The 24,289-nt window shown below is 51.5% G+C and overlaps 6 protein-coding genes across 6 annotated transcripts; 3 read left to right on the top strand and 3 right to left on the bottom strand.

Annotated features, from left to right (window-relative positions):
- Positions 1-405: 405 nt before the first annotated feature.
- On the bottom strand, positions 406-7,375 carry acyA (adenylate cyclase acyA; the record flags this gene model as incomplete). Its single annotated transcript, XM_053101964.1, has 4 exons — positions 406-654; positions 746-5,980; positions 6,049-6,784; positions 7,197-7,375. The coding sequence occupies 4 exons, from the start codon at positions 7,373-7,375 to the stop codon at positions 406-408; spliced, it is 6,399 nt and encodes a 2,132-aa protein (XP_052961130.1).
- A 3,566-nt stretch (positions 7,376-10,941) lies between these two features.
- KD926_003986 (glycoside hydrolase family 16 protein) lies at positions 10,942-12,474 on the top strand (the record flags this gene model as incomplete). Its single annotated transcript, XM_053101853.1, has 4 exons — positions 10,942-11,038; positions 11,092-11,646; positions 11,701-12,095; positions 12,172-12,474. 4 exons carry the CDS (start codon positions 10,942-10,944, stop codon positions 12,472-12,474), a joined length of 1,350 nt encoding a protein of 449 aa, XP_052961129.1.
- Positions 12,475-14,202: 1,728 nt separating this feature from the next.
- Positions 14,203-15,401, bottom strand: KD926_003985 (MIP/aquaporin family protein; the record flags this gene model as incomplete). The annotated part of the gene is made up of 3 exons (XM_053101743.1): positions 14,203-14,367; positions 14,475-15,021; positions 15,124-15,401. 3 exons carry the CDS (start codon positions 15,399-15,401, stop codon positions 14,203-14,205), a joined length of 990 nt encoding a protein of 329 aa, XP_052961128.1.
- A 1,932-nt stretch (positions 15,402-17,333) lies between these two features.
- Positions 17,334-19,350, top strand: KD926_003984 (glycerol kinase; the record flags this gene model as incomplete). Its single annotated transcript, XM_053101633.1, has 4 exons — positions 17,334-17,467; positions 17,526-18,511; positions 18,580-18,746; positions 18,826-19,350. The coding sequence occupies 4 exons, from the start codon at positions 17,334-17,336 to the stop codon at positions 19,348-19,350; spliced, it is 1,812 nt and encodes a 603-aa protein (XP_052961127.1).
- Positions 19,351-19,641: 291 nt separating this feature from the next.
- On the bottom strand, positions 19,642-21,356 carry KD926_003983 (cytochrome P450; the record flags this gene model as incomplete). Its single annotated transcript, XM_053101523.1, has 3 exons — positions 19,642-20,512; positions 20,570-21,143; positions 21,197-21,356. The coding sequence occupies 3 exons, from the start codon at positions 21,354-21,356 to the stop codon at positions 19,642-19,644; spliced, it is 1,605 nt and encodes a 534-aa protein (XP_052961126.1).
- Positions 21,357-22,499: 1,143 nt separating this feature from the next.
- On the top strand, positions 22,500-24,102 carry KD926_003982 (mRNA-binding protein NAB2; the record flags this gene model as incomplete). Its single annotated transcript, XM_053101414.1, has 2 exons — positions 22,500-22,933; positions 23,025-24,102. 2 exons carry the CDS (start codon positions 22,500-22,502, stop codon positions 24,100-24,102), a joined length of 1,512 nt encoding a protein of 503 aa, XP_052961125.1.
- Positions 24,103-24,289: the final 187 nt, after the last annotated feature.

The raw sequence follows: 24,289 nt of genomic DNA, 5'->3' as shown, positions 1-24,289 counted from the left end.
GTAGTTAGAAATAATAGATATAATATAATTACAGTACTGGTACAGCACACGCAGAAATAGGTATAGTGTGGCCAAATTTCATATTTACCATGCATCTACTTACTAGATGACTACATGTAATAACTAAGACCTGACCTAGCCTTGGATGATGAAGTAAACAAACAATAAAATTCATTTCCCCTAGGCTCCTAACCATGCTTTGAAATCCAGAATACCCTTCCGTTTCATGAGACGCCGCTCTCCAGTGTAGCCAGAAAAGAAAAACGACTAGAAAGTAAGAAGCGAGAAACGAGATGAACAGCAAAAAGCATGCACACGCACGCCAATTGAAGACCGCTCCTAAAAAAAAAATTGAACTACCAGGAACAACGGATGGATCCATAGCTTATGGGTGGAAAGAGCCCCCTAATGGTCTGACGATGAGGCGGAACTGTTACCACCATCAAAGGGGATATTGGCCCGGGAGTACCTGAGAGACTCATTAGGAAGATGAGCGGCGTTTCCCGCAAGTTGCTCCTTGAGAGCCCAATATTCGGCAAGCTGAGTCTGTAGTTCTTGCATCACTTCCCCTATAGGCACGGCATGATCGTTGAGTCGGTCCCCTGGCCTGAAGGGCCGCATCATATGTCGAACCGCGAGTGTGTTGATTGTCATCTGGAAAATACGACGATTAGTATGTTGAGCAAGATGGAGGCGGGCGGGTACGGGCGGATACGGGCAAAGAAGATATTTTCAGTCAGCTCACCTCAATTCGGGTCACCTGCTGTTCAACCAAGCTGAGCACCGTTGAATCAGCCAGCTCTCCTCCGTGGTTTTTGACCACGTTAAAGAGCGCTACATTGGGCTCCTTGAGACGTGCTTCGCCCGGGTACTCCAGAGCACCGCAAAGCCTCTCTAAACGGAGCGTAATTTCCCACAATCGCCAGATCAGGTCTGTTTGGATTTCGAGTTGCGAATGCTTGCTGATGCTTGTCGGGGTATTTTCATTCGCCACATCCTTTTCAAATGAATTCAATCGCCCGGACAGTGCATGTGGGTAGATTAGGTAGAGAGACTCGGGGTTTTCTAGTCCTTTCAGTTTGCGCTCGCCCTGGTCCTTGATCACAAAGCCCAAGCTGTTTAGTTGCTGAAGCTCACGACGAATGTTATATCCCAAATTATCCAGTGCGTAACTTTCTTCGGAGCCAGTCGATGCAGCACGCTCGCTGTCCGCGAATACTTCCAGATTGCGCTGGATATCGCTCATAAAATCAGAAGACACGAAGATCTGCCCTCCATCGGCCTCAGCGGAGATACGTGATGCGCGGTTCACCATCGGCCCAAAATAATCCATGCGATTAGTGACGGGATCCTTTTCGCAAACAGGCTCGCCCCAATGGATGCCCATCCGGACAGACAGTCCCCGGAAGATGATGTTATCGTCCATGTCGTATTGGGTTTGACATTGGGGCTGTTCAAGAATCTCTGTGGGCCATTCAGCTTCTAGGAGCTGAGATTGACAATTGAAACACCAGAGAAGAGCTGCCGTAGTTGTTGAAAAGGCAACCATGAATGCGTCACCTTCAGTTTTGACTTCATATCCACCGATTATTCCTAATTGACGACGAAGAATGTCGTTATGGATCTGAATGGCGGAACGCATGGCGTCAGGGCATGTCTCCCACAGACTTGTTGATTTTTTGATATCCGTGAAGATGATAGCCAACTCTCCGACAGGTGCATCCACATAGTCGAACCGGGCAAGCCGGGAATCGCCAGGAACGTCGCGTGGCTTTTTGGTGCGTTTCGTGCTGGGGAGAATTTGCTCCTCGGGGGCGCCTAGAGAGACGCTGGGTCGGTTGTACTTGCTGTTCTTCTTCTTGAGATCACCCACACCCAGTACCATCACCATAAGCTTGTTACTGGCCCCAAACGAAACAGCAAGGTCCCTAAGCTTTTGCGCCGCTATCATCATATCTCTTCGTTCAGCCCTGGTGACATCGACGACAACGTCCGGCGTGACATAATCCCAAAGCTCCTTCGATGCAAGAATTATCATCTCGTCCTGTTCGGTGAGGTTGATATGCATGGTATGAGGGGCCGCAATAATCGCAGGCATGTCAGGGAAGAACCCGAAACACCTTGAGACGGGTATGTCATCATTGAGCCTTCCGTTGCGAGTGAGATAGCCTCCGGCAGCCCGAATCCTGGCTCTTTCATGGGGCTCAGTGGGGTCATGAACCTTCGTCAGCTGTCTAAGGGAGCCATCTGATTTGACAAGGATTGCCTGAGCATCGCCAACGTTGGCAACATATAGGTCCATCTCACACAGATAAAGCACAGTTGCAACTCCACCGGTCCTGATATCGTGGCTGGTTAACTTGACCTTCCTCTGATCACCCGGGTCGTCGTTGTATTGTCGGACACCTTGGTCGTCATGATATTTGTAGCAGGCAAGAGCGATGTGCTTATTCAGAACCAAGAAAGTTCGTCGTAGAGCATCTAACGGAGTTTCCTGCTCTTCTCGTCGCAATCGTTTCAATTGGGAGTTGAAGTTGTTGACGAAATGCTCATGGAGGAATTTGGCGATTTTTGAACCTTCGCCATAGTTAAATTGGCCATCGAACAACCCCACAACAGTTTCGAACTTTTCTGTTCTTAAACGCGGGGCGATCATATCAATGATGGACAGGTGATCATCTTTGCCCAAAAAGTCCGCCATGCCATAGACAACTGAGCCGGCCATAGAAGAAGAAGTTCTCACACGACGATCTTCATTCTCCTCGGGGATAGTAGATGTCGTGAGGGTAACATCCATCAAACCTAGAACTCGCAGGTGACTAAGAGAATTAAAGTCGGTCAGGTCGGCTCCTTGTGCGGTGTTGAAGTTAGGCTTTATCTCCAATCGCTTGTTGCCAGAAAAGTTGAGGTATTTCAGGTTCCGGTTCCAGTTCCAGTTCCAGTCATAGGGCCAGTTGGAGACGTTGTATTTCAAAGAGTTGCTGCCGACGTCTAGAATGGCAAGCCTGCTGACCTTACACAGTTCCGCCGGTAACACTTGGAACCTGTTCCCGTTGATATTAAGGACCTGCAGATTACTTGATTCTTCAAGGTCGTCAGAAGGGAGAGAGGAAAGCTCGTTGCCCGAGAGATACAGCTCAGACAACAAAGGCCATCGCCTTAGCAATCCCTGCGGCAACTCGGTCAATTCATTATAAGAAAGATTCACCACGCGCAGATCCGGGATCAGCGAAAGCTCGCGGAAAATATCGTCCTCTAGCCGATTGTCCGCCAAGTAAAGATTCTTGAGCGAGCCCACGAATGTAGAAGCAGAGAATTGCGAGAAATTGGAATCCTTCCTAGAGGATGGGCTTCCTTCGGTGTGGGAGCGAGAGGTAGTAGACACTTTACGGCCACCTTGGCCGAAAGAAGACGCAACTGACGGCTTTCGGTAACCCCCTCCATTGGGCGAGCTTCCAGTGCTAAGGACACCGCCTGAGGCCTGACTCGGTCGACGAGCTTGGCTTTCATCCAGCGCACCTACGTCCTCGTAGCTTGGCGTTGTGGACGGGGCCGGGGTGGCCGTAGGAGTATTGCCGATATCATTGAGTGTTGGCGGCTGAGAAGTGTGCTTCGGAAAGGCATCCAGAACATTCGACGAAACGTTGAGTGTTTCCAACTTGAGACAGTACCAGATCTCTGGTGGCAGTCTTCTGAGATTGCACTCCCGCAAATTGAGATATCTGAGCTCTGTTAGACATCCGATTGTCGGAGGCAACGCAGCCAGCGGATTCTTAATCATGCTAAAATACTCGAGTCTGCGGAGCCTGCCAATTTGGGAGGACATTGACACAAAGTGGTTCTTATCCAGAATCAACTTTGTGAGATTGGGCAGATTCTCAAACATGGAATCCCGCAGCTGAACGAGTTTTGCCGATCCCACGTTCAGCGATGTCAGGGTTGCCATGGGTGCGTCAATATCAAATTGAGTCATTGGACAATGGTCGAGAGCTAAAATTCGCATTTTCGGGAAAGAGCCTCTAAACCGTGAGATAGGGTTGTGACCGACCGACAACTGCTCCAGGCGTGGGAGCATGGAGACACTGTCAATGTTCGTTATCTCATTGAATCTGGCGTCGAGCTCCTTCAGGTTGGTAAGGTTCTTGAATGTCTCGCTCAAGGGGCCTCGTAGAGCATTGTTGGTGACGCAGATACGCTCAACAGATGTCAAGTTACCGACGTTTGGAAGTTCCGCGATGTTGTTGAAGCTCAAGTCCAGGTCAACCAGGCTTTTCAAGTCGCAGATACATTCAGGCAGTGTCTGCAGATTATTGCACGAAAGACTTAGGGTTCTCAGATACTGAAAATTACCAAAGTATTTCGGCAAGGTGGTGAGCCTGTTGTTGGTCAATCTGATGCAGACAAGGCCTTGTATTTGGTCCAGGTTTGCGTGCTCGAGGTCGTCCAGATGATTGCTCGAGATGTCAAGTAGGGTTAATCGGGCCGCAATGCTAAAGCTAGAAGTTAGGCGCGTAGCTTCATTGCCTTTGAAAATGATCTCCCGCAAGTTGATACAGCCTTGGATGAAATCCTTCGGGACGTCCAGTTCTAAGTTGCGTGACAAATTCAGCGTAATGATGTCGGAACATCGTTTGTATAGGCTGATTGGAATCGTCACAAGGTTTCGGCTTGAAAGATCCACGGTAGTAAGCTTTTGGGATTTGTTGATCAAGGACTCGGTCCCACTTTGTAGACTGCTAAGGCCGCTGAATTTGATAGGGAGGAAGGTAAAGCGGATCAGGTAGCTATGGTCCTCCCGGCCAAGTTCTTCTAGCCTGTCCTTTTTGGTGTAGCCTATTTGCTCGAGCAGCCGTTTTTGCATGAGGATTGGTTTTTCAGTAACATCCAGAGACCGGGATAAGTCACCCCTCCGCATCACGATGTCATAGCTATTCAAATGCTCGGTGAGGAAGGACTTCCGACCCAAGATTAGTAAAATATCGGCGACCGTGGCGTTTAATCCCGTTGATAATGTTGCGAACGTTGAATCAATCCGGAAAACGCGGATGAAATATGAAACTCCAGAGGAATTTGACTGTTCAGACGTAGTCCAAAGGTCGTCACCAGTCCCCGGAAGTAAGGAGGTGTTTTCATCCCACTGCTTCTTGACATGCCAGCTCTCTGGGGCATCCCAGTTGCCCAGAGTCAAGTTGTCGGGGATCCCTTCTTGATCAATCGAAGCGCCATCCATTCGGTTGGCATCGCCAGGCGGTGCTGGAGAACGTTGTCTGACGATGCCTTCCATATGTGAGAGATCTGTATCAAGCGGATACACGCGTTGCTCGTCCGGATTCGGGGTATCTCTTCCAGCAGCGTCGGCACCACGGCGCCCGCGCAGCTTCCCGGGCCCAATTGCAAGGCTTCTGCCGTCCTTTTTCCGATCATCTGCTGTATCCCCGTATTTAGTAGTAGTGGTACTCTCGAGACTTCCCTGGCGGCCCCGGCGGGATGGAGAAGCTTCTCGTCGTGGAATTTTCAACGAGCTCTTAGACGCGTCCTGTAAGCCGGGGAAATGCTTCAAGGGACCATGGCCCTTGGGCCGGCGGATTTTGTCGAACAGAGACCGCTTGTTCGTCTGCGGCCCAGGCGAGTTCTGCCCTTGCTCCCGGGAATATGCGCTCTGTACGCTCGGCGTGGGGCTAGTAGAGCGTCCAACCAAGGCGCTGGATGAGGTCATCGCCGACGTATAGGGGTAATTCAAACTCCCTTCCCGGGAAGGACGGAGGCCAAGAGAAAGATCGTCACGTCCTGTCGCAGGGCGTGCCGGGTACCCAGCGAGGTCACCAGCAACGGTGGGCTTCTCTTCTTTGCTTCGCGAGTGGCGATGACCGCTAAAGTACCGCCGGGACTGGTCTCTCGATCCATTGCGGTTGCCCACACGATGGCTGTCTGGCCCCGTTGGAGCTTCACGAACCGGGGCTTCTCCGAAATGTGGAATATCCTACAGGAAGGGATTAGATTCTGCCGTCCATCGCGGGTTAATGACGGGTGATAGGGGAACAAACTGACATTAATACTTTGGTACAACCACGGTGTGATTTCACGCGATGGGATCGCGGGGTCGGAACCCCTTTCTTCCTGTGAGAAAGACTGATCGTGCGACCGTCCCGGGACGTTTCGAGTGCCATCAGAGTTCGCCCTTTCCCTAGATCCATGCTGTGCCATGCGCACGGGTCTGGCTGCTGGCTTTTGAGAATTCCCATCAGGATCCCCAGGGCCTGTATACTCGTCTCCAAAGAAACCCTGTAGTCTTTTCCGGAAACGGGCGCTGGTGCTAGACTTTGACCCTTGGCTACTAACAGTTGTGGCACTCGCAACAGATGGTCTTCGGTCATCGACATTGTAATCTAGTTCGAGCGGCTCACTCGTATAGGTCCGGCCCGTGCCAGGGCGAAAGGTAGCAGAAGCGGGCGACGCTTCTTGTTCAGAATAATCATGGTAAAAGGTCCCCGGGCTATCGTTGGGCGCAAGCTTAGGGGATGAGGATAACGAGGAATTCGGATCGTGCTGGAAATAGTCGGGCGTTGATGGATTCAGATGCGCCGGCGGTCGTGGCATTGAACCGGAAGCCGGAGGGGGGCCAGGATCATCAGCTCCTAGCACCGCCAATGCTCTCCTATGACTGCCAAATCCTTTGCGCTGATCGGTGGGTGATATTTCCGGGGCGATCCAGGTGAATTTTGGGTTGTATAGCTCGGGCGGAACTTCTATGGAGGGCGGGGGATTTCGGCTCTGGGAATCACGTCTGATACAAGTTAGTCTTCACGACCCATTGCCTTGTCAATGCTCCAAATGAGTTATAGCCAACGGCACAACTGCTGTGAACGACAGAAGAAAACAAGCATGGGGAGCGTGGACAGATAACCAGACAGCTCGTAAGCATTGCATTTTATTTCGCAATCAAGGCCAAGACAGGGACCAAGCCAGCTCGCAACCATGATGCTCAAATCAAAAAGCAGCCAGGGTCTTGATTGGATCGGATTCATAATGGAATGTTCTAGTTCCTGTAGCTCATAACGCATGGGGACAAAAAATAGCTGAAACAGGCTGTCTTGCTTCAAGATGTCGCACGATTCAGGTGTTAAGATCTCCTCCGCCACATGGAGAGATTCGGGGACCAGAAGGGGAGGGAAAAGAGTCAAATATGGCTTTCTCACCTGTCGGAAATGGTGGACCCCGAGAATAGGGAGGCACTGCGGCCGTTGGACATAGCTTGATTTTGCTGCTGACGGTAACCGGGATTGCCTCTAACTGTCTCTTGTGATAGCCAGCTACGTCCACCCGAGCTCTCCGAGCTATGCCTCCCTTCGGAGCGCTCGCCTGTCCGAGAAGCCATGGCGTTCAAAGTATGCGATGCGATCGTACCGGGTCGGGTCGCCGGAGGACAGCCCGCCGGTCGGGGCGGGTTTTATAAATTTTCAAGGAACAAGGAAGGGAAAGAGAGAGGACGCCAGCATTCAAGCAACCGAATAGTCCGAGATCATCGATCATCCACGGGAAGGCGAGACGAGTGCAAGGGCGAGCGAGGAGATTGGATGGGAGGGAGGAGGGAGGAACGAAGGCCGACGGCACTAGATCGACTAGTGGCGAATATAAGTATCGTTACACGGCGAATAGCGAGTTGAATTAAAGGAATTGAAATAGACACAGGGAGCGACAAGTTTCACGTAAAGATCGAACGGCTTGCTCTCCGCGAGAATAGGAACCCGTTATGGGCGTCGGTCGGCACACGAGGGGGAGGGGGAAGATGGTTTGGCGTCGGGCGCGACGGTGTTAAGACGGGGCTGAGCTTTCATGTCCTAGAAGGCAAGCGGCAGCGGTCAGAAAGCGCCATCGCAGTAGCCCAAGGGCCCATGATAAGAAGTCGAGAACAAGAGTTTAAAGAGTTGTCGACTTGAGGGCGAAAATCGGAGGCGTTGGGAGGGGAAGACGTGGTGACTGCGAGGAGGAAGTGTGGGGGTGGTGAAAGGTGGTAAGAGGGAACAAACCGACCGAAAGTTGACTCGTTGAGGCTCCCCGACCACGAGCTCCGGAAAAAGTCAGTGGTCCCTCCTCTGTTCAGTGGGAGTTTTCCTATATTCCACTCCAGCCACTCATTCTCTACCAAAATATATATATAAATATATATATAATAAAATAAAATAAAAATATATTTAAGTGGAATTCACCTCTGAGCAAAAGACTCTCTACAATCCTACCGCCCACACGGTATCCTGCCGCAGTCATTTGCTATCCAACTGGACGTCAACCCGCATTCTGGGGCATGGCTGCATGGTCCGTGAGGATGTCCGTGCTGACCCGAAGAGTTGTATGTATGTAACTAATCTAGGTATCTCATCTTCTATCCCTCCTATCTACTATCTCCTAGTCCTACCTTTCTCGGACATGAGGAAGAAGTCAGGACGTTCACCCGATGCTCTTTAGGTCACGTTGCAGTTCGTGGCGTTATGTAACCATGGCAGATGATACCTTTCCACCCACTTCGGGCTCGGCCGAGTGCGCTCGTTCTCTCGGTCTCCCTTTTGGAGCATTGAAAGAAGGCTTGGACATCCGTCTGGCAAGGATGTAGTACTGTTGCGAGCCTGTGCGACCGGTCGGATTACGTAGAATATCCTGTACTGTACTATATATATCCGTGTACAGCACGGTAGATCGGCTCAATGTCGCAGTGCAAAAAGGTAGAACGGTAGAACCACGGAGACTAGTATCGTGTCTCGGCTATCTGGAACAATACGAGCCGGTTTCTTCCAATGGGGATATCTGGAAGTATGAAACTCGACTGCAAGGGTTCGCTGACGGTGTCTTCCGGGGATAAGCGCGGATGGCTGACCAGGGATGTCGGCACCCGACTGTACATCTGCAGGGACTGATCCCTCCTTTTTTCTTATCATTATTATTGTTCTATGGCTATTGGAATTATCATCTTTCTGGTGATGGCATGCCAGAATCTCGCCTTAACCCAATACACATGGCGATGCTCCTAGTTCGAGAGAGACAACTACGGAGTATAAGATAACTTGGTGACCATAACTATTCCAAAAATTAATCAGTAAGTGCTCATGCATTTCTCATTTGCAGCGCTTCGTACAGAGTGCTTCGAAGATTGTACGGTACTAGTAGATATATTCTCATAATCAGTCTGGGGATCAAGAAGCCCCACAAAGGGACCTGTAGAAGTTCAAAGTTGGCTAGGTTAGACTCTACCAATCTACCTAGAGAGCTAAAGATGCACTTAGCGTGCTTGCTTTAATTTCAATCTCAAGCTAAAGCAACGGTTTCTAGATTCCACCAGAATAACAGTAGCTTTACCGTGCACAGACTAATAATTTCATCTTACTTGCATTATCGCGACACCAAGTATTTTTTCGTAGGGTCATTCGACCGGATCACCTATCTCTGCAAGAAACCCATCAATTTTGGAGGGGGATGTGTTGCTGATGAGCCGATTTTGTGTCACAGAACATGAAAATACTTCCTTTCCTCTTCCTAGATGGCTCTAAATGCAATGTGTCTCTCATTTTGATAGATAATGATAGAGCATTTGCATACAAGTATATCATGAACTCATAAGCCCTTGTAGCCCTACCGAGCTCCATGCCTTCTAGACCACTACCCATGGATTTGCAATTCGACCGTCAATCGTGGACTGGCAGATGAGAAATCCTACCTATGGTATCAAAATCATAGGGTTGAGACATGGACATCTATCCGGTCGTCAATAGGGCTATTCTGGGGTTCTATATATATATTGCCTCAGAAACCGCCTCGTTTCCTAAAATTCATTAATCATTTATTTCTTCAATTTCTGAAGACCTTGCCCCTGAGAATCAATTGAGGAACGATGGTTTCGTCCGGGTTTAACAACTCCGACACGTCAAGACCGTTGGCACCACGCGCATGCCAATCTAACCCTAAGGAAATTTCTAATGCGTGTTCCGGACTGCATGTCCAATTGTCCATACAATGAGGCGAAACCTTTTATTTTCTATTTTATTGATTTTCTTCTGATTTGTTGTCAATTTTTACCTTTGCATTAGACTCTCGTAGCTCAGCCCCGATCTGTTGCAAGAATAGAACGGGTGAGTGTTCTAGGTCAGATGGGAACAAAAAGAGGAGGTTGGGGGTGGAGCTGGTGATGAGCGGTGATGATCGATGAAATGTCTGTTGTTACTTGTTGTCCACAATCTCCCGTGGCGGTATCGGTTGGCAGGACACCGAGGAGTCAATGTCCCGAGACAGACATGACCTGGGTGCGGTGCAACACGAACGGCGCAATGAGGGGAACTTGCAGGTGTACATCGGCGATACCTGGCGGTCTCGGAATTGTGATCGGATCTCGTACAGGCAGCTCTTTTTTTAAACTCCGTGACGAGTGACGACAGACTGTTAGTCTGTTACCTGAGAGACCCAATGTAAGGACCGGTACCTTAGCGGTCGCTCGCAAGTACCCGATGCCCAATGGCGGCACCGCACGGGCGAGGCCATGATGTTGGCGCCCGCAAAGTCTCCACCGTGAGGATGCAAAAAGCGAGGAGGCTGGACGACTCTCCTTCCACCTTTTGCATGATGGCTCTTGCTCGGCGGGCCCTTTTTCTTCGCTATTTCGATATAAAGTGCCTCCCCGCTCAGTCACGCCCATTATGCTTGCCCTGACCTGCACCTTCCTGAATCTCGGTCGGCGTCCCTCACGTACAGCACATCCACAGGGACTTCCACTTACTTCCTAGTATACTCCTGCAGAATCCTTGGCTTTCCACCTGGGATTGATCGGATTTAGTGGCGTGGCCTGCATCACCCAGCTGCTTTTTATTGCTTCTCTTCCTTTTCCTTTTCTTTTCTTTTCTTTTTTCTTTTTTTTCTCTCTCTCCCCCATCCGATTCTCTCTGTTGACAGTCACCCACAATGAAGCTCTCTGCCTTCAACCTCGCCACGTCTCTACTATGCTCTTCGAGTGTAGTAGTGGCCCAGACATTTTCCGATTGTAACCCCAGACAAGACTGTCAGTTCTTTCCATGCAAACTTCAACGCTCCCATAACTGACCCATCTTCTAGCCTGTTCCCCCAAACCGGCATTCGGGAAATCATCCACCTTCGATTTCACCTCGGGAGCATCGGACGCCTTCCATGAAACTGGGAACCCAAGTTACGACAGCAACGGGGCTGCGTTCACGGTTTCCCAGCAGGGCGATGCGCCCCTGCTGAATTCCAAATGGTACATCATGTTTGGACACGTGGAATACGAGATCAAGGCCGCCCCAGGCAAGGGAATTGTCAGCAGCGCAGTACTACAGTCGGATGACTTGGATGAAATCGACTGGGAATGGCTGGGCGGCAACAATGCGCTGGTGCAAAGCAACTACTTCGGAAAGGGAAACACCGATAGTTTCAACCGTGGAGCGACGCACAACAACCCGGGAAACCACGACGACTTCCATAAGTACACCATCGATTGGACCAGCTCGCAGATCGTCTGGCAGATCGACGGCAAAACTGTTCGAGTCCTGACTCCCGACACCGCGGAGGAGAATCAGTACCCCCAGACGCCGATGATGATCAGGGTTGGGGTGTGGGCCGGTGGTGACCCCAACAACCCGCAAGGAACTATTGGTAAGTGCTGACTACTCATCTGGCCTTTGTTCTGCTGTGCTAACTCTCGGATAGACTGGGCTGGCGGAGAGGTTGACTACAGCGCCGGACCCTACACGATGTATCTCAAGTCGCTGAAAGTCACGGACTATTCCACCGGATCTACGTACTCTTATGGCGATAAGAGTGGATCGTGGGAGTCGATCCAGGCTGATGGGGGCAAGGTCAACGGTAACAGTGCGGCCGAAACCTTTTCTAGCGTCCAATCTGCTCCGTCTGTGACCGCGACGGTTGATAGCATTCCCATTCCTTTCAGTGGTACACACCGCGAAACCTCAAGCTTTGTGACGCCGAACATCTGGCCCTGGGTTCCGACGCCCACCAAGTCCTCTACAAGGCCCGAGCGGACGTTTCCTGATGGCTGGACCTCTTCCGGTTCTGGACCCGTCCAGCCGCCCAGTGCGGCTTCTGTGAGTGAGCATTGCCCGAACCCCAATTATTCATGCCCCCCGAGCTTGTTGCTAAATCTGAATGCCTCTCTGTTAGTCTACTTTCCAATCTACATCAGTATCATCGCCCTCTTCGCCGGGTTCAGTCTCCCCATCCGCCTCGCATTCTGGCCATGAAACCGTGACGGGGACTCTCACCACGACTGGTTTTCTGACACAGACAACCGACCATTCTCTTACCACGACCGAAGGTGGAACATCTGCAACTAGCACCGCACCTTCATCTACCCCCGAGGTGCACGCCGCACCCAACGTTAATGCCGCAACCCCTATGATCAATGTACCCGTTATGATAAACGCCCTTTCTCTGTTGCTCGCGGGCGGCCTAATCATGCTTTGAGTGCCACAAGCAGTACGAACCAAGCCAGCAAAGAACGGATACGACGCCTACCCTTATGAAATGACAGATATGGGATATGAACTAATGACTAACACGATCAAGGTTGGTTTCATGTAATATAGAACCTTTTTCTTTTCTTTTTTGTTTTTCTTCTGTGTTTTCGTCTTCTTCTGTTTTCACCACGTTGTTGATGACAATCGTCAATCATGTAAAGTATGCATAGGGAGTTGGTCTTTTGCGCATCGAGGCCCATCAAAAGTTGGGTGTTCCATTGATGCATTTGAATTGTCACCGGCCATACTTGTGGGTCCGGATTTGTTTCTTAGATGAGTCCATGGTTTAGGCCGTATATTTATGAATGAACTGTGAATTCGGTATTCTGGAAATCGGACGATTCTGATCGCACGTAGTGAGTCGACCTTTTTGCCAACCAACTGAGACCGCCGAAAAGGAGCCGAGGTCATCCATTTGCACGTGCACATTCTAGGGATACCGGGTGCTTTTTGCAGGAATTCACCGTATGATACTCGGTTGAGTCGGTTCATTATAATCGAAACAAATGTAGATATTCACTACTAGTACTCACATCCATTGCCTGTACGGAGTACACAAACAATGAGCCGACATCGGACAAGGACCATACATAGAATGCGGGGACTTTCGGTCCATGTCTCCCCATTTCGAGAATCAGGCTTCCTTGAATTCAGCCCCCAAATATCAGTTGGCATATAACCTGGAATATCACATGAACCTAAATAACCCTTCAGATCGAGTACACCGGAAACACTACTTTGCACTACCCCACCTACCTAGTACCTAGGTATCGACGTTAATACCTCATTTTAGTATATGTAGATGGGTGTAACGTGCATCTAGATGATAGAGTGGGTATGTTCTTGCATGCACAGTTCCGGCGGTATCCGAACGCCTCGTTACTCCTTCGTTTATTGTTCACTAGCATGTCCTTGACTGGGCCTTCCCTTTAAATATCCACCTAGATAGGTAGATAGGTAAGTAAATACGCAAAACCCTCGTCTCAACTCTTGAATTTCTCCCCTGTTAGTTTATCTATCCCGGATGAAGGAAGAGAGAAGGCAAGAAAGAAAAAGACACCGACTAAATGACACAGTAAGACTCCGACGTTGTACATGTGCGAACTTATTGTGGAACGGGTATATAGAGGAAAGAGGGGTCATGCGATTGTTGCCTACCTACCTACCTACCTTAGTAGGTAGTCTTTGGGCCCGTTGGCTTGCTCTTTGTCCTACATGCCTACCTTTGGGGTCTTGTCGGACGAAATGGGTTGTGTTTTGGTGGAATGGGTTGTTTGTGGTCTACTGGGTTACTTGGCAGGTGGGATTATGGTTATGGCTATTTTTAAGGTCAGTTTAGGGTTATGATTAAAGGTAAGTTTTGGGATATGAGAGAGGGGGGGAATGGAGGAAGAATGGAATGGAATGTGGGTTGGTATGGAGGTAGATACTACTAAGTTTTCATTTGCGGAGGAATCAACCTTGACAGGTATGGAGTAGGTAGCTAGTAGATGCATTTTTATTCTTTGTTCTCTTTCTACTACCCATCACACTAAGTAACCAACCTACTAATGAACCAAACATCCATAACCCCTTCCCAGACTAATACCATTTCCCATGAACGCCAAACCCCGCCCACGTAACCAACTCCGTCTTGTCCTTGTTGTCATTTTTACTTCGTCCCTAGCCTCCTGGGCTAGACGTGGCTCTGCCCGTCATTGTGCATTCGACCGACAGGTCGAACTAGCCGCCGTAGGCCTATGAATGGGGTGTTGACGGGACTATCCTCTCCGATGTAGAGGAACATATCATAGATCCAGCCTCCGAAGGTACAACCGAGGAAAGGGGCGACCATTGGGACCTGAAGGATCATGTCATGTGAGCAATGGGGGACTGTAGTGAATCAAAGGAGACCAAGGTATAGGTACATGTATAAGTGGGGTAAAGGTGAATGTATACGGAACGTACCCAGAAGTAATAATTGCCTGCCTGCCACACCTCCGGTCCATACCCGATCATATACGTGACGAGTCTCGGACCAAAGTCCCTCGCCAGGTTGATCGCATACCCAGTCTCCCAGCCAAAGCAGGCACCGATGCCAAAGATGACGAAGAAGAGCCCCAGCGGGAATAAGCGGCCAGCCCCGAGATTAGCATCGTCCTTCAGCGCAAAGATCATGAACATGAGGATGGCGCTGGCGATGAACTCGGAGAAGAACTGGCCTGTCCGCGTCATGAATGGGGCCGGGTATGTGCAGAAGATGCCAGCGGTCGCCGTGTCCGAGTAGCCTGGCACTGTTCTGATGTCGGCACCGCCCTCGTAGACGTCGATCGCTGATCGGTAGTTTCCGTAGATGATGGCCGCCGCGCACATGGCGCCGAGGACCTGGGCGGCGGCGTAGATGGGCCACTTGCGCCAGGGAAACTTGCGCAGGACGCAGCTGGCCAATGTGACGGCGGGGTTGATGTGCGACCCTGAGACACCGCTGGCGTAGACTCCTAGCATGACTCCGAGGCTGGAGGGGACCGTGGTTAACAATGTTTCCAAGACATGACCGCCAATAACCAAGAGGGTGCGTAAGACGAGAGACAGGAAATAGGAAGAAGAAACCACTTACCCCCAGCCCCAGGAGATAGATTGATAGTTACCCTTCTCACCATGACTGAGTGTAACTTGGGCGACGACGCCATCGCCAAAGAGAACCAGGATCATAGTACCGAAGAACTCAGAAAACGCTTCGCGACAGTAACCCCTGATCCTGCTCCAGAGTAGTGGAGGGGAAGCATGGCTAACATTTTCAGAATCAACGCTGATGTTCTCGCGCAGCGATACACCCGGCTTGGGACTCGATGTTATGGAGATTTGAGCTGCGTCCTGGGTGGTGGAACCCTCCATGACTTTCACCAAAGACATCCTATATAATCGATGCAGGACTGGGTAGACAGCTGAGGGGCCTCTTTAGGGGGCAGAGGTCTGGTATAAGAAGCACAAAATACTCCGAACAAAACCCAGGCGACTTAATACTCAAATCGTTGGGGGTGATGGTTATACACAAATTCTCTTTAACCAGGCAGGTCGTGTCACATTCACTGAGCTTATCCCGCTTCCCTCCCCTCATCGTGATAAGTGCGAGGTCTTGATTGGGGGTCGGCATCGCCATTGCCCGGAGAACCCCGACCAGTTTCCTCGACTGGCAAGAGTAAATTGGACAGAAATGTGGCGGTTAGAGTTCTTCCTATCGCAAAGATGGCCGTCTATACAATCTCTCGCGCAGCAAGGATACCCAATCCTAGTTTGACTGCGAGCCACATTGCAAGGCATGACACCACAAACAGCGAGAATAGAGTCGAATGAATTGGGACGCGCGGTAAAAGCCTGTGTTCTGGTGATGATATCCTTGTCTACCGAATATCGGAGTAGGCAATTCTCGTGCGGCGAGTCTGGTTGTAACTAAAATCAGCTCAGCATCACCGGCCCCTGCAGAGTCTTCACCGCAAGAGTGGGCATGTGTCAGTCTGTGCCTACATACATACCCACGTCCTTCAATTCAAGCCCGTGAAGGCGACAGGAACTGGCCTCGCCAGTTCCAAAGGGTTGGAACAGGGCGAGTAGTCATACTTGCATAGTGTTTGTCAAATGGCGCTGAGGGGACAGACAAAGAGACCGAATAATGCCTGTGTTACCTTGCGGTCGGCTTGGGTGACAGTTAAATCAATCACTTCTTGCTAGGAGGGCTCGGATGCTGTGATCAGTGACGCGCCGCCTGCTGCTGCTTCTGGCTGCAGGGTTGACTGGCAGCGAAGCGCATTCCAATGACGCGCTTCCCACTTGCATTTCAGCCCGTATGGAAAGCTGTCGAGGTGCGATTTTTTTAGGGGGGATTTGAATGTAGCGCGTTTTCGTAGCCGAACAGCGCGGCTCTTCCAGTCATCTATATCCAGTATCCAGTATCCAATATCCAGGGATCCACTAAGATCTGAAGTTCGAATAGACGTGCTGTCATGGGCGATCATCCCCGCAATCTGGATCTCTGACGGTGTGGGGTGGGGAAGGAAGATGGATATTGGAGACTCCACGATGTGTGGATCACACGGGGGAAGGGCAAACGTGAGTCGTCAACACTAAAGGCTTTAGTGGTGCTAGTGGCCCAGTGTTTAGGGCCCGACCTTGCAGGTGACAGAGACGCAGGATCCCACGTGAGCCCCCCGAGACTAGCCAGACTCGCTTCCCGAACTCGACCTGGCGTCGTCCGTCGCATCGACTGGCGCTTCTTGAGCCTTGGTCGCCTTGGTGATCCCCGGTCTCAGTCAGATTGAACCGATGCAGGGCATCTTATGTGACATTCCTGAACAGGAATCCTTCCATCCAGTCTGGTTCCGGATGCTATGCTGGCCGAGTCTCTTAGCAAACACCATCGTCCCCGGGCCTCTGCGAATGAGAACGCCTCGTGCATTCCTGGGCAAGGGTCGGCTGGGCCACTAGATCCTGTCTTTGTATCGGATCCCTTCCCTCCATTCTGATGCCTTTCTCTGGTTCCAGGTCCCGTCTCAGCCAAACTTCCTTGCCCCCGCAGCTTATTCCCTCCGAAACGGAAAAACTGTCGCACAACAAATAGTCTTATCAGCCGCTAGCTTTAGGAGGGAGAACGACATGTATATAAGGATTAATCACGACGGTGATTTTTCCGTCATGTTTCCTCAATTCATTCGCCATCTTACAGCCTGCACGCAGGGAATCTTTCTGCCGTTTCTTTCCCACGTCTGGTCAAATAGGGGTTCACGACTACTCGCAGATAGTTACGGTTGCTCGTGAGTCAGCAAGAGAAAAATGCAGCCCTCGGAGATGTTCGTAGGGTCAATTGACCAAGGCACTACGAGTACGCGATTCCTGATCTTCAATCGGGATGGCGAGCCCGTGGCATCACACCAGGTGGAGTTTACCCAGATATATCCTAATCCCGGGTGAGTTACATTTTCTTCCCTTTTGTGTACGCTCTTTCTGGTTAACATATTTTTTCAGGTGGCATGAACATGACCCTCTAGAACTCGTATCTTCCGTCGAAACGTGCGTCGAAGAAGCCGTCAAGCAATTCGAAGCCGAAGGCCACTCCCGGCATGACATCAAGGGAATTGGCATCACCAACCAACGCGAGACAACTGTGGTCTGGGATCACGAGACCGGGGAACCGTTGTGCAATGCTATTGTTTGGACGGACACACGCTCGCAGGACATTGTCAGCGAGTTGAAGGAAAGACCCGGGGCGTCGCAGCTGCAGCAACTGTGCGGCCTCCCTCTGTCGACCTACTCCTCCTCTACCAAACTCCTTTGGATGCTTGCACACGTTCCTGCGGTCAAGAATGCCTTTGAGCGGGGCAAACTGGCATTCGGTACCGTTGATTCGTGGCTTGTGTATCGCCTGAACGGAGGCCAGCAAGCGAACGTGTTTGTGTCGGACCCAACCAATGCATCGCGCACGATGTTCATGAATCTCGAGACTTTGCGGTATGATAACACGCTGCTTGACTTCTTCGGCATCCGCGGTAGAATCCACCTACCTGCGATCGTGCCCTCGTCTGATGCCCATGCCTACGGATTCATCTCCTACGGCATCCTTTCCGGCATCCCCATCATGGGCTGTCTGGGGGATCAATCCGCAGCACTTGTCGGCCAGAAGGGGTTCTCCCCCGGCATGGCTAAGAACACCTACGGGACCGGTTGCTTTCTGTTATACAACGTCGGCGACAAACCTGTTATCTCCAAACACGGCCTGTTGGCCACGGTCGCCTACCATTTCGATGGGAAGCCCGTCTACGCGCTTGAAGGGAGCATCGCTGTCGGCGGCTCCGGGGTGAAGTTTTTGCAAAACAACCTGGAGTTCTTCAAAGATTCCAAAGAGGTAAACGACCTAGCGCTCAGCGTCGAAAACAACGGTGGCTGTGTGTTCGTCACTGCGTTTAGCGGGCTCTTTGCACCCTACTGGATTGACGATGCAAAGGGAACCATCTGTGAGTTGCTCACTTCAACAATCCCCAACCAAAGCTACTCCTCAAATCCATGCTAACAAAGCCCTAAGTCGGGATCACCCAATACACCAAAAAGGGCCACATCGCCAGAGCCACACTAGAAGCGACCTGTTTCCAAACCAAGGCCATCCTCGACGCCATGGAAAAGGACAGCGGACACGCACTCTCCGAACTAGCCGTTGACGGAGGAATGAGCAACTCCGATCTTGCCATGCAGGTAAGTCAATACTAATACCCTTCGTCCAGTCCATACCATTTCCAACCCACCCACCGATCTCTAATAATAACATGACCAGATCCAAGCAGACCTCATCTCCATTCCCGTATACCGGCCCAAGATGCGCGAAACCACCGCCCTGGGCGCCGCCATCGCCGCCGGTCTCGCCGTGGGACTATGGCGCAACTTCGCCGAGCTCCGAGACATCAACCGCGCCGGCGGCGCCGTCTTCGAACCGCAGGTCAGTCGCAAAGAAAGCGCCAAGTCGTTCGCTCTGTGGGAAAAAGCCGTGAACATGGGCCGTGGTTGGGTTGGCGATATGGCACCGCACGCGCAGACCCAGACCCAGATGCAAAGCCACAACCACAATCACAACGGCGAGAGGCAAGAGACTCCGGAGATCGTCAAGGTTCAGAATGAAGCGGTGAAGATCCCTTTGAACAAGGTTAATGGGGAAATTGTCGCGCCGATCAAGCCGCCGCTGTTTAACATTTGTAGTGATCTGGATGATGCGGATGAGGAGGATCTGTATTTAGAGCTGAGGAGGGTGGAGATCTTGCAGAGGATGAAGAAGTTGAGGAAGGTGAAGGTTACGTATCTATAGGGTTGTGTTTCATTATGCTGGGCGGTTTTTCATTGGTCACCGTGGGAAGTCTACCTGGGGTATGATATGTGTGCGCCAATATATTTGTTTACTGGTTCTTCAACGAGGGTAGACTTAAACAAAGGCAACAAAGGCAATACTTATCATCCCATAACTGTGATAAACTACAAGACAAACAGCACCATGGCTAAAAAGAAAAGAAGGGGAAAAAATCAGGTCAAAGCATAAATCCATCGCTCTAACACCCAGTTTCTCCCAACCGAACAACTAAACCGACCCATCTAACACCCATTATCCCGTCTGCCCATCCCTCACAAAAACACAATTCATCTCCGACCCTGGACTGAGAGTAACCTCGAACCGCAGAGCCGGATCCTCGACAGAGTCTTTCCCACTCGCCGGTATGGCCTGGATGCGCTCAAACGCCTGCAAGATCCGCACGATAGTATACCCCATTTCGATGGTCGCGAACTGCTGACCGATACAGATCCTTGGGCCGCCGTTGAAGGGGATAAAATGCCACGGCTTGGGCTGCCACCCGGACAGCCAGCGCTCCGGGAGCCATTTCTCGGGATCGAAATACGTAGCCGAGCCAGGGGAGTCGTAGTGCTCGGCGCTCCGCTGCATGGTCATCGTGGAGTAGATGACGCGCGTGTTGGCGCGGACGCCGACAGGGGACAGGCCGTCCGGGCCGCCGCCCCGGGGAAGGGTGGTGTCACGGAGGGCGTAGCGGACATTGAAGGGGACAACGGGATAGAGGCGCATGGTCTCGTTCAGGACGGCGTTGAGGAACTTCATATCCTTGAGGTCGGCGTAGGTGGGCTTTTGGGCGTTCGGGCCGAGACCCAGACGAGGATGGATCTCTTCGCGGAGTTTGGCGACGATGTGAGGGTTGCGCGAGAGTTCGAAGACGCAATAGGATAGCGTGGTGGCGGTTGTGTCGCGGCCTGCCAGTAGGATGGCCACGAGCTGATCGCGTAGGACCCGCGGATCTCTTGTGAAACGGGCGAGAGCTTCCAGGAACGTCTCCCGCTTGGAGAGTTTCTGGTCCAGCTCCGAGGGAGACAAGGAGAGGACATGGTTAATGTATGGTTGAATGAAATCGTCCATGAGTTTGAGATTATGCCGGAACTCCTTACGGGATAGAAGGCAGTTGAATACTCTGTTTTTGCACGTTAGCGAATTCCTAGAGGGCTGACGAGCTTCGGTTGTGACTTACCCGAGACGAAAGATCTCGGCCTGGCGATGCTGCACATACCGAAATGCTTCGGCAAAAGTGGTCTTCGGATTCTGGAGACTATCCGTACTCTGGCCGAGGAGATAATCGGTAGCCGCGTCGAGAGTATAGCGAAAGAAGAGAGGTCCAATGTCCACCACCTTGCCAGCAACAGGCGAACGCTGACCTTCCAATAAGTGCATCAGATGCTGGACATGCTCCTCAAAGATCTCCGTGTCGACGATTCGGTCGCGAACAAACATGGGCCGAATCAGATGTCGCGAGCGAGACCACATTTCGCCATCCGTCACGAAGATACTATCTCCAAGGAACTCCTTCCAGTCGCGATGAAAAGGCTCGCCTTTGCCATAGTCGAGGAACTGGCCCGTTAGAATGGCTTTGATATTCTCGGGGTCCTTGGTGAAGATCACTCGGGTCGAAACGCCCGCGTCGAGCTCCGCGGTTTTAGGATGCTCGACCCTCGAGGCGCCTTTGGCGGTTTTGATAGCATTCTCCCAGAATTCTAGGTCCCGACCTGCCTTGTTGGATTTGGATGATAGGTAAATGAAATCAATGGCTACAAGACACCATGAGCAATTATCCCGTTCAGATTATCTGCCGGCCACATACCATACGGCAGGTGGAATCGGATCTGCGAAGCCCTACTTCCTAGGCTCGCGATCTGCCTGGAGACCTGAACTTTGCGAAACAAACACAGCAGAAAAAAACCCCCAAGCAGACCGAGGTATGCCTGCAAAGGGGTCATTTGACCGACAAACTTGTCGATCATCCTGGCAAACAGTCCAGGCTATAAGGTATAGTAGACCAATAATTCCCAGGTGATGCACAAGGATGACTCTGTCGCATGCAGGCACTCAAGCAAATGGTGGAAACATAAGGCCTGTGAAAGAGGGGAAGTGGTCGAGGTCAACATGGAATTAGAAATAGGGCCGCAGGGAGTGGCAGGAGAAGAAGTGAATAAATACTGGAACCTCAGGCATCATGGATCGTCATAAGCCAGCAGGGCCTTTGTTTCCCCCGCATTAGAACTCCGACTAGTTCAGGCCCGGTCCGCTCGGCTGTCTACCCTTTTGAGAAAGGCTTGCGAGCCCCGCGTGTCGCTCTCTGTCTCGGTCTGCTTTGGCCCATGGAGTTACGCTTGCTGGAGCCTGGTCCCGAGGGGTTGACCTCGAGGGAAGCCATGACTACTGGTGGGAAGGACTGAGGACGTGTCTCAGTAAACTTGCACTTGATGCATACCAGTGTATAACATCTCATAAATCACTGAATTGCCTGAATCACATTGGACAACCCATTTAGGAAAAAGAGAGGCCTTAACACAATTCTTTCATTCATCGGGGACCACAATCGGGCCAAACTACAATCTTCTCCCCGGTGGCAAGGGTACTAGTCTTGGGGGTAATCTCGAGGGGATGATTCACAGCATGTGTTCCTGCAGTGAATGAGAGAATACACACGTGGGGGAATGTAGGTGCATTCACACTCGGTGGATGTAGAAGAAAAAGAAGAATAGAAGACAAAAGGAGAGATGAATGCCTGGTCTCGTGACTCTCTTCACGCCACTCAGCCACTGTTGCCCCACGTGATTATGTGGCTGATCGAGTTGCCTTGGCGCCTTTCATCACCGGCCAAGTTCCTTGCAAAGCTTCCAGAAGGAAAAAAAAAACATCCCCGATCGTACTCGACTTGCGACAAATACCTTTTTCTGGAACTCCGGATTTATCCTTCATTCTGGTCAGCGCCCCTCGTCTTTCCGGCATATCCAGTCACATTAGGCCTTATTGCCTCCCAATCGGGTAGCGCGAATCACAGCGACCGACAGCCCCGACTTCGATTCTTCCGTTCCAACACCTTTCACCTCCTTTTGAACTCCCCGTCTCTTGGTCAACTCTGACCTTCAACACTCTCCACCATGACGACGATGGTTACGGCCGGTACCCCGCTCGCGGAGGCGTTGGCAAATGCGATTCAACCAAAGCTGGTCGAAATGGGATGGAGCTCCGACAGTGGGGATGACTCGGCGTTGATCGAATATGTGGTTCTGATGCTGGTCAACGGCAAGACCCAGGAACAGATTGCCGAAGAACTATCAAATGATCTGCTCGGTCTGGGCGAGGGCGATACGCAGGCGCTGGATTTCTCAAGATGGCTTTTTGAACAGGTCGACTTCTTGAACCAACAGATTAACGGGGAAGGTGTACCGACAACGACAGAGGCGGACTCCATGCAGACAATCCCCTCCTTCGGTGACCAAACCGCGTCTCTACCTTCGCAGCCGATGTCACAAGACGGTGTACTGGATGCGGATATGAGCATGGGCGATGGTGGGGCCGCGAACGATGCGATGTAAGTTCTCTTTTTGTCTCTGATTGATCCATCTCATTGCGACTGTCAAATTAGCGCCTGGGATTTGAGCTGACTGAAGTTGAAAAAACAGACCCACAGGACCTAAAGCAATGCGCAACGGTCGCCACGGGGGACGAGGCAGAATGCTCAACCAGATCAACCGAGCGATGGACCGTGCCGACGGCCCTCTACACCGTATACGGGGCCAGTCGGGCGCCGGCGCCGGCCGAATCAATGCTCATGGCAGAGATCATCCGAAGGGGCGCTTCCAGAACGGCGGCGGTAGAATGGGTGGCGGGCGTCAAATGGGTGGAATGGGCATGAACCCGAACCAAATGGCAGCCGCCGGGAACATGATGAACATGCCGGCGAACGATCAGATGCACCTGATGTCTCTTCTCGAGGAACAGGCGCGCATGATGGCTCAATTCATGCCTGGATTTGTCTCTCCGGCGATCAATCCGGCCTTCCAACCCAACGCCCCCCAACAAGGTCGCTCTCTTTTCGACCGTGTCGAGCGCCAGCAAGGCCGCCGACCGCAGGGATTCTCTAACAACCGACGCGAGAAGAACGCTGACGTCGATATGGATATGAAACCCGACCAAGCACAGGACGGCGAACTGGATGAGAACAACACCAACAACGTCTGCCGCTTCAACCTCCGATGCACCCGGAAAGACTGCCCCTTCGCACATCAATCACCCGCCGCTCCCGAGGGAACTCCCGTGGATATCTCCGATAACTGCTCGTACGGCGCAGCTTGCAAGAACCGGAAGTGCACAGGCCGACACCCGTCACCAGCTGTTAAGTCGGCACACCAGGCTGAAGCGCTTTGCAAGTTCTTCCCGCATTGTGCCAATCCTCATTGCCACTTCAAACACCCCGAAATGCCACTGTGTCGCAACGGGGCCGACTGCTCCGTGTCTGGTTGCAAGTTTACCCACGTTCAAACCCCATGCAAGTTTAACCCGTGTCTCAACCCCAGTTGCCCCTACCGTCATGAAGAGGGCCAACGGGGGTCGTTCCATGACAAAGTGTGGACGCCCGGCGAGGAAAAGCCCCATGTTAGCGAGAGGAAGTTCGTGGCCGATGAGGGCGGCGCGGAGGAATTGATCAAGCCCGAAGGTCCCACGGAGGGCTCCTCGCAAACCCAAGAGATCTTAACGTGATCGCGGACGATTTGAATATGCAACACTTCCCCCCCTGTGTGTTGTTTTACTGTGACGAACCTCAATTTCGATTTCTCTCCTATGCTTTAATTATCATGTATTACTTTGTGCGCGTGCAAATGATGGGCGGCTTGGTAGGAAGGGCGTTTTAATTCGATTTGGCCGATTCCCGACAAAAGGGAGCAAT

Source organism: Aspergillus affinis, assembly GCF_023601865.1.
Source record: "Aspergillus affinis strain CMG 70 chromosome Unknown NODE_1_length_919884_cov_86_970707, whole genome shotgun sequence".
NCBI classification, from domain to species: Eukaryota; Fungi; Ascomycota; class Eurotiomycetes; order Eurotiales; family Aspergillaceae; genus Aspergillus; species Aspergillus affinis.
The sequence above is the reverse complement of the archived record's forward strand: the minus strand, read 5'-3'. Positions and strand labels throughout refer to the sequence as shown.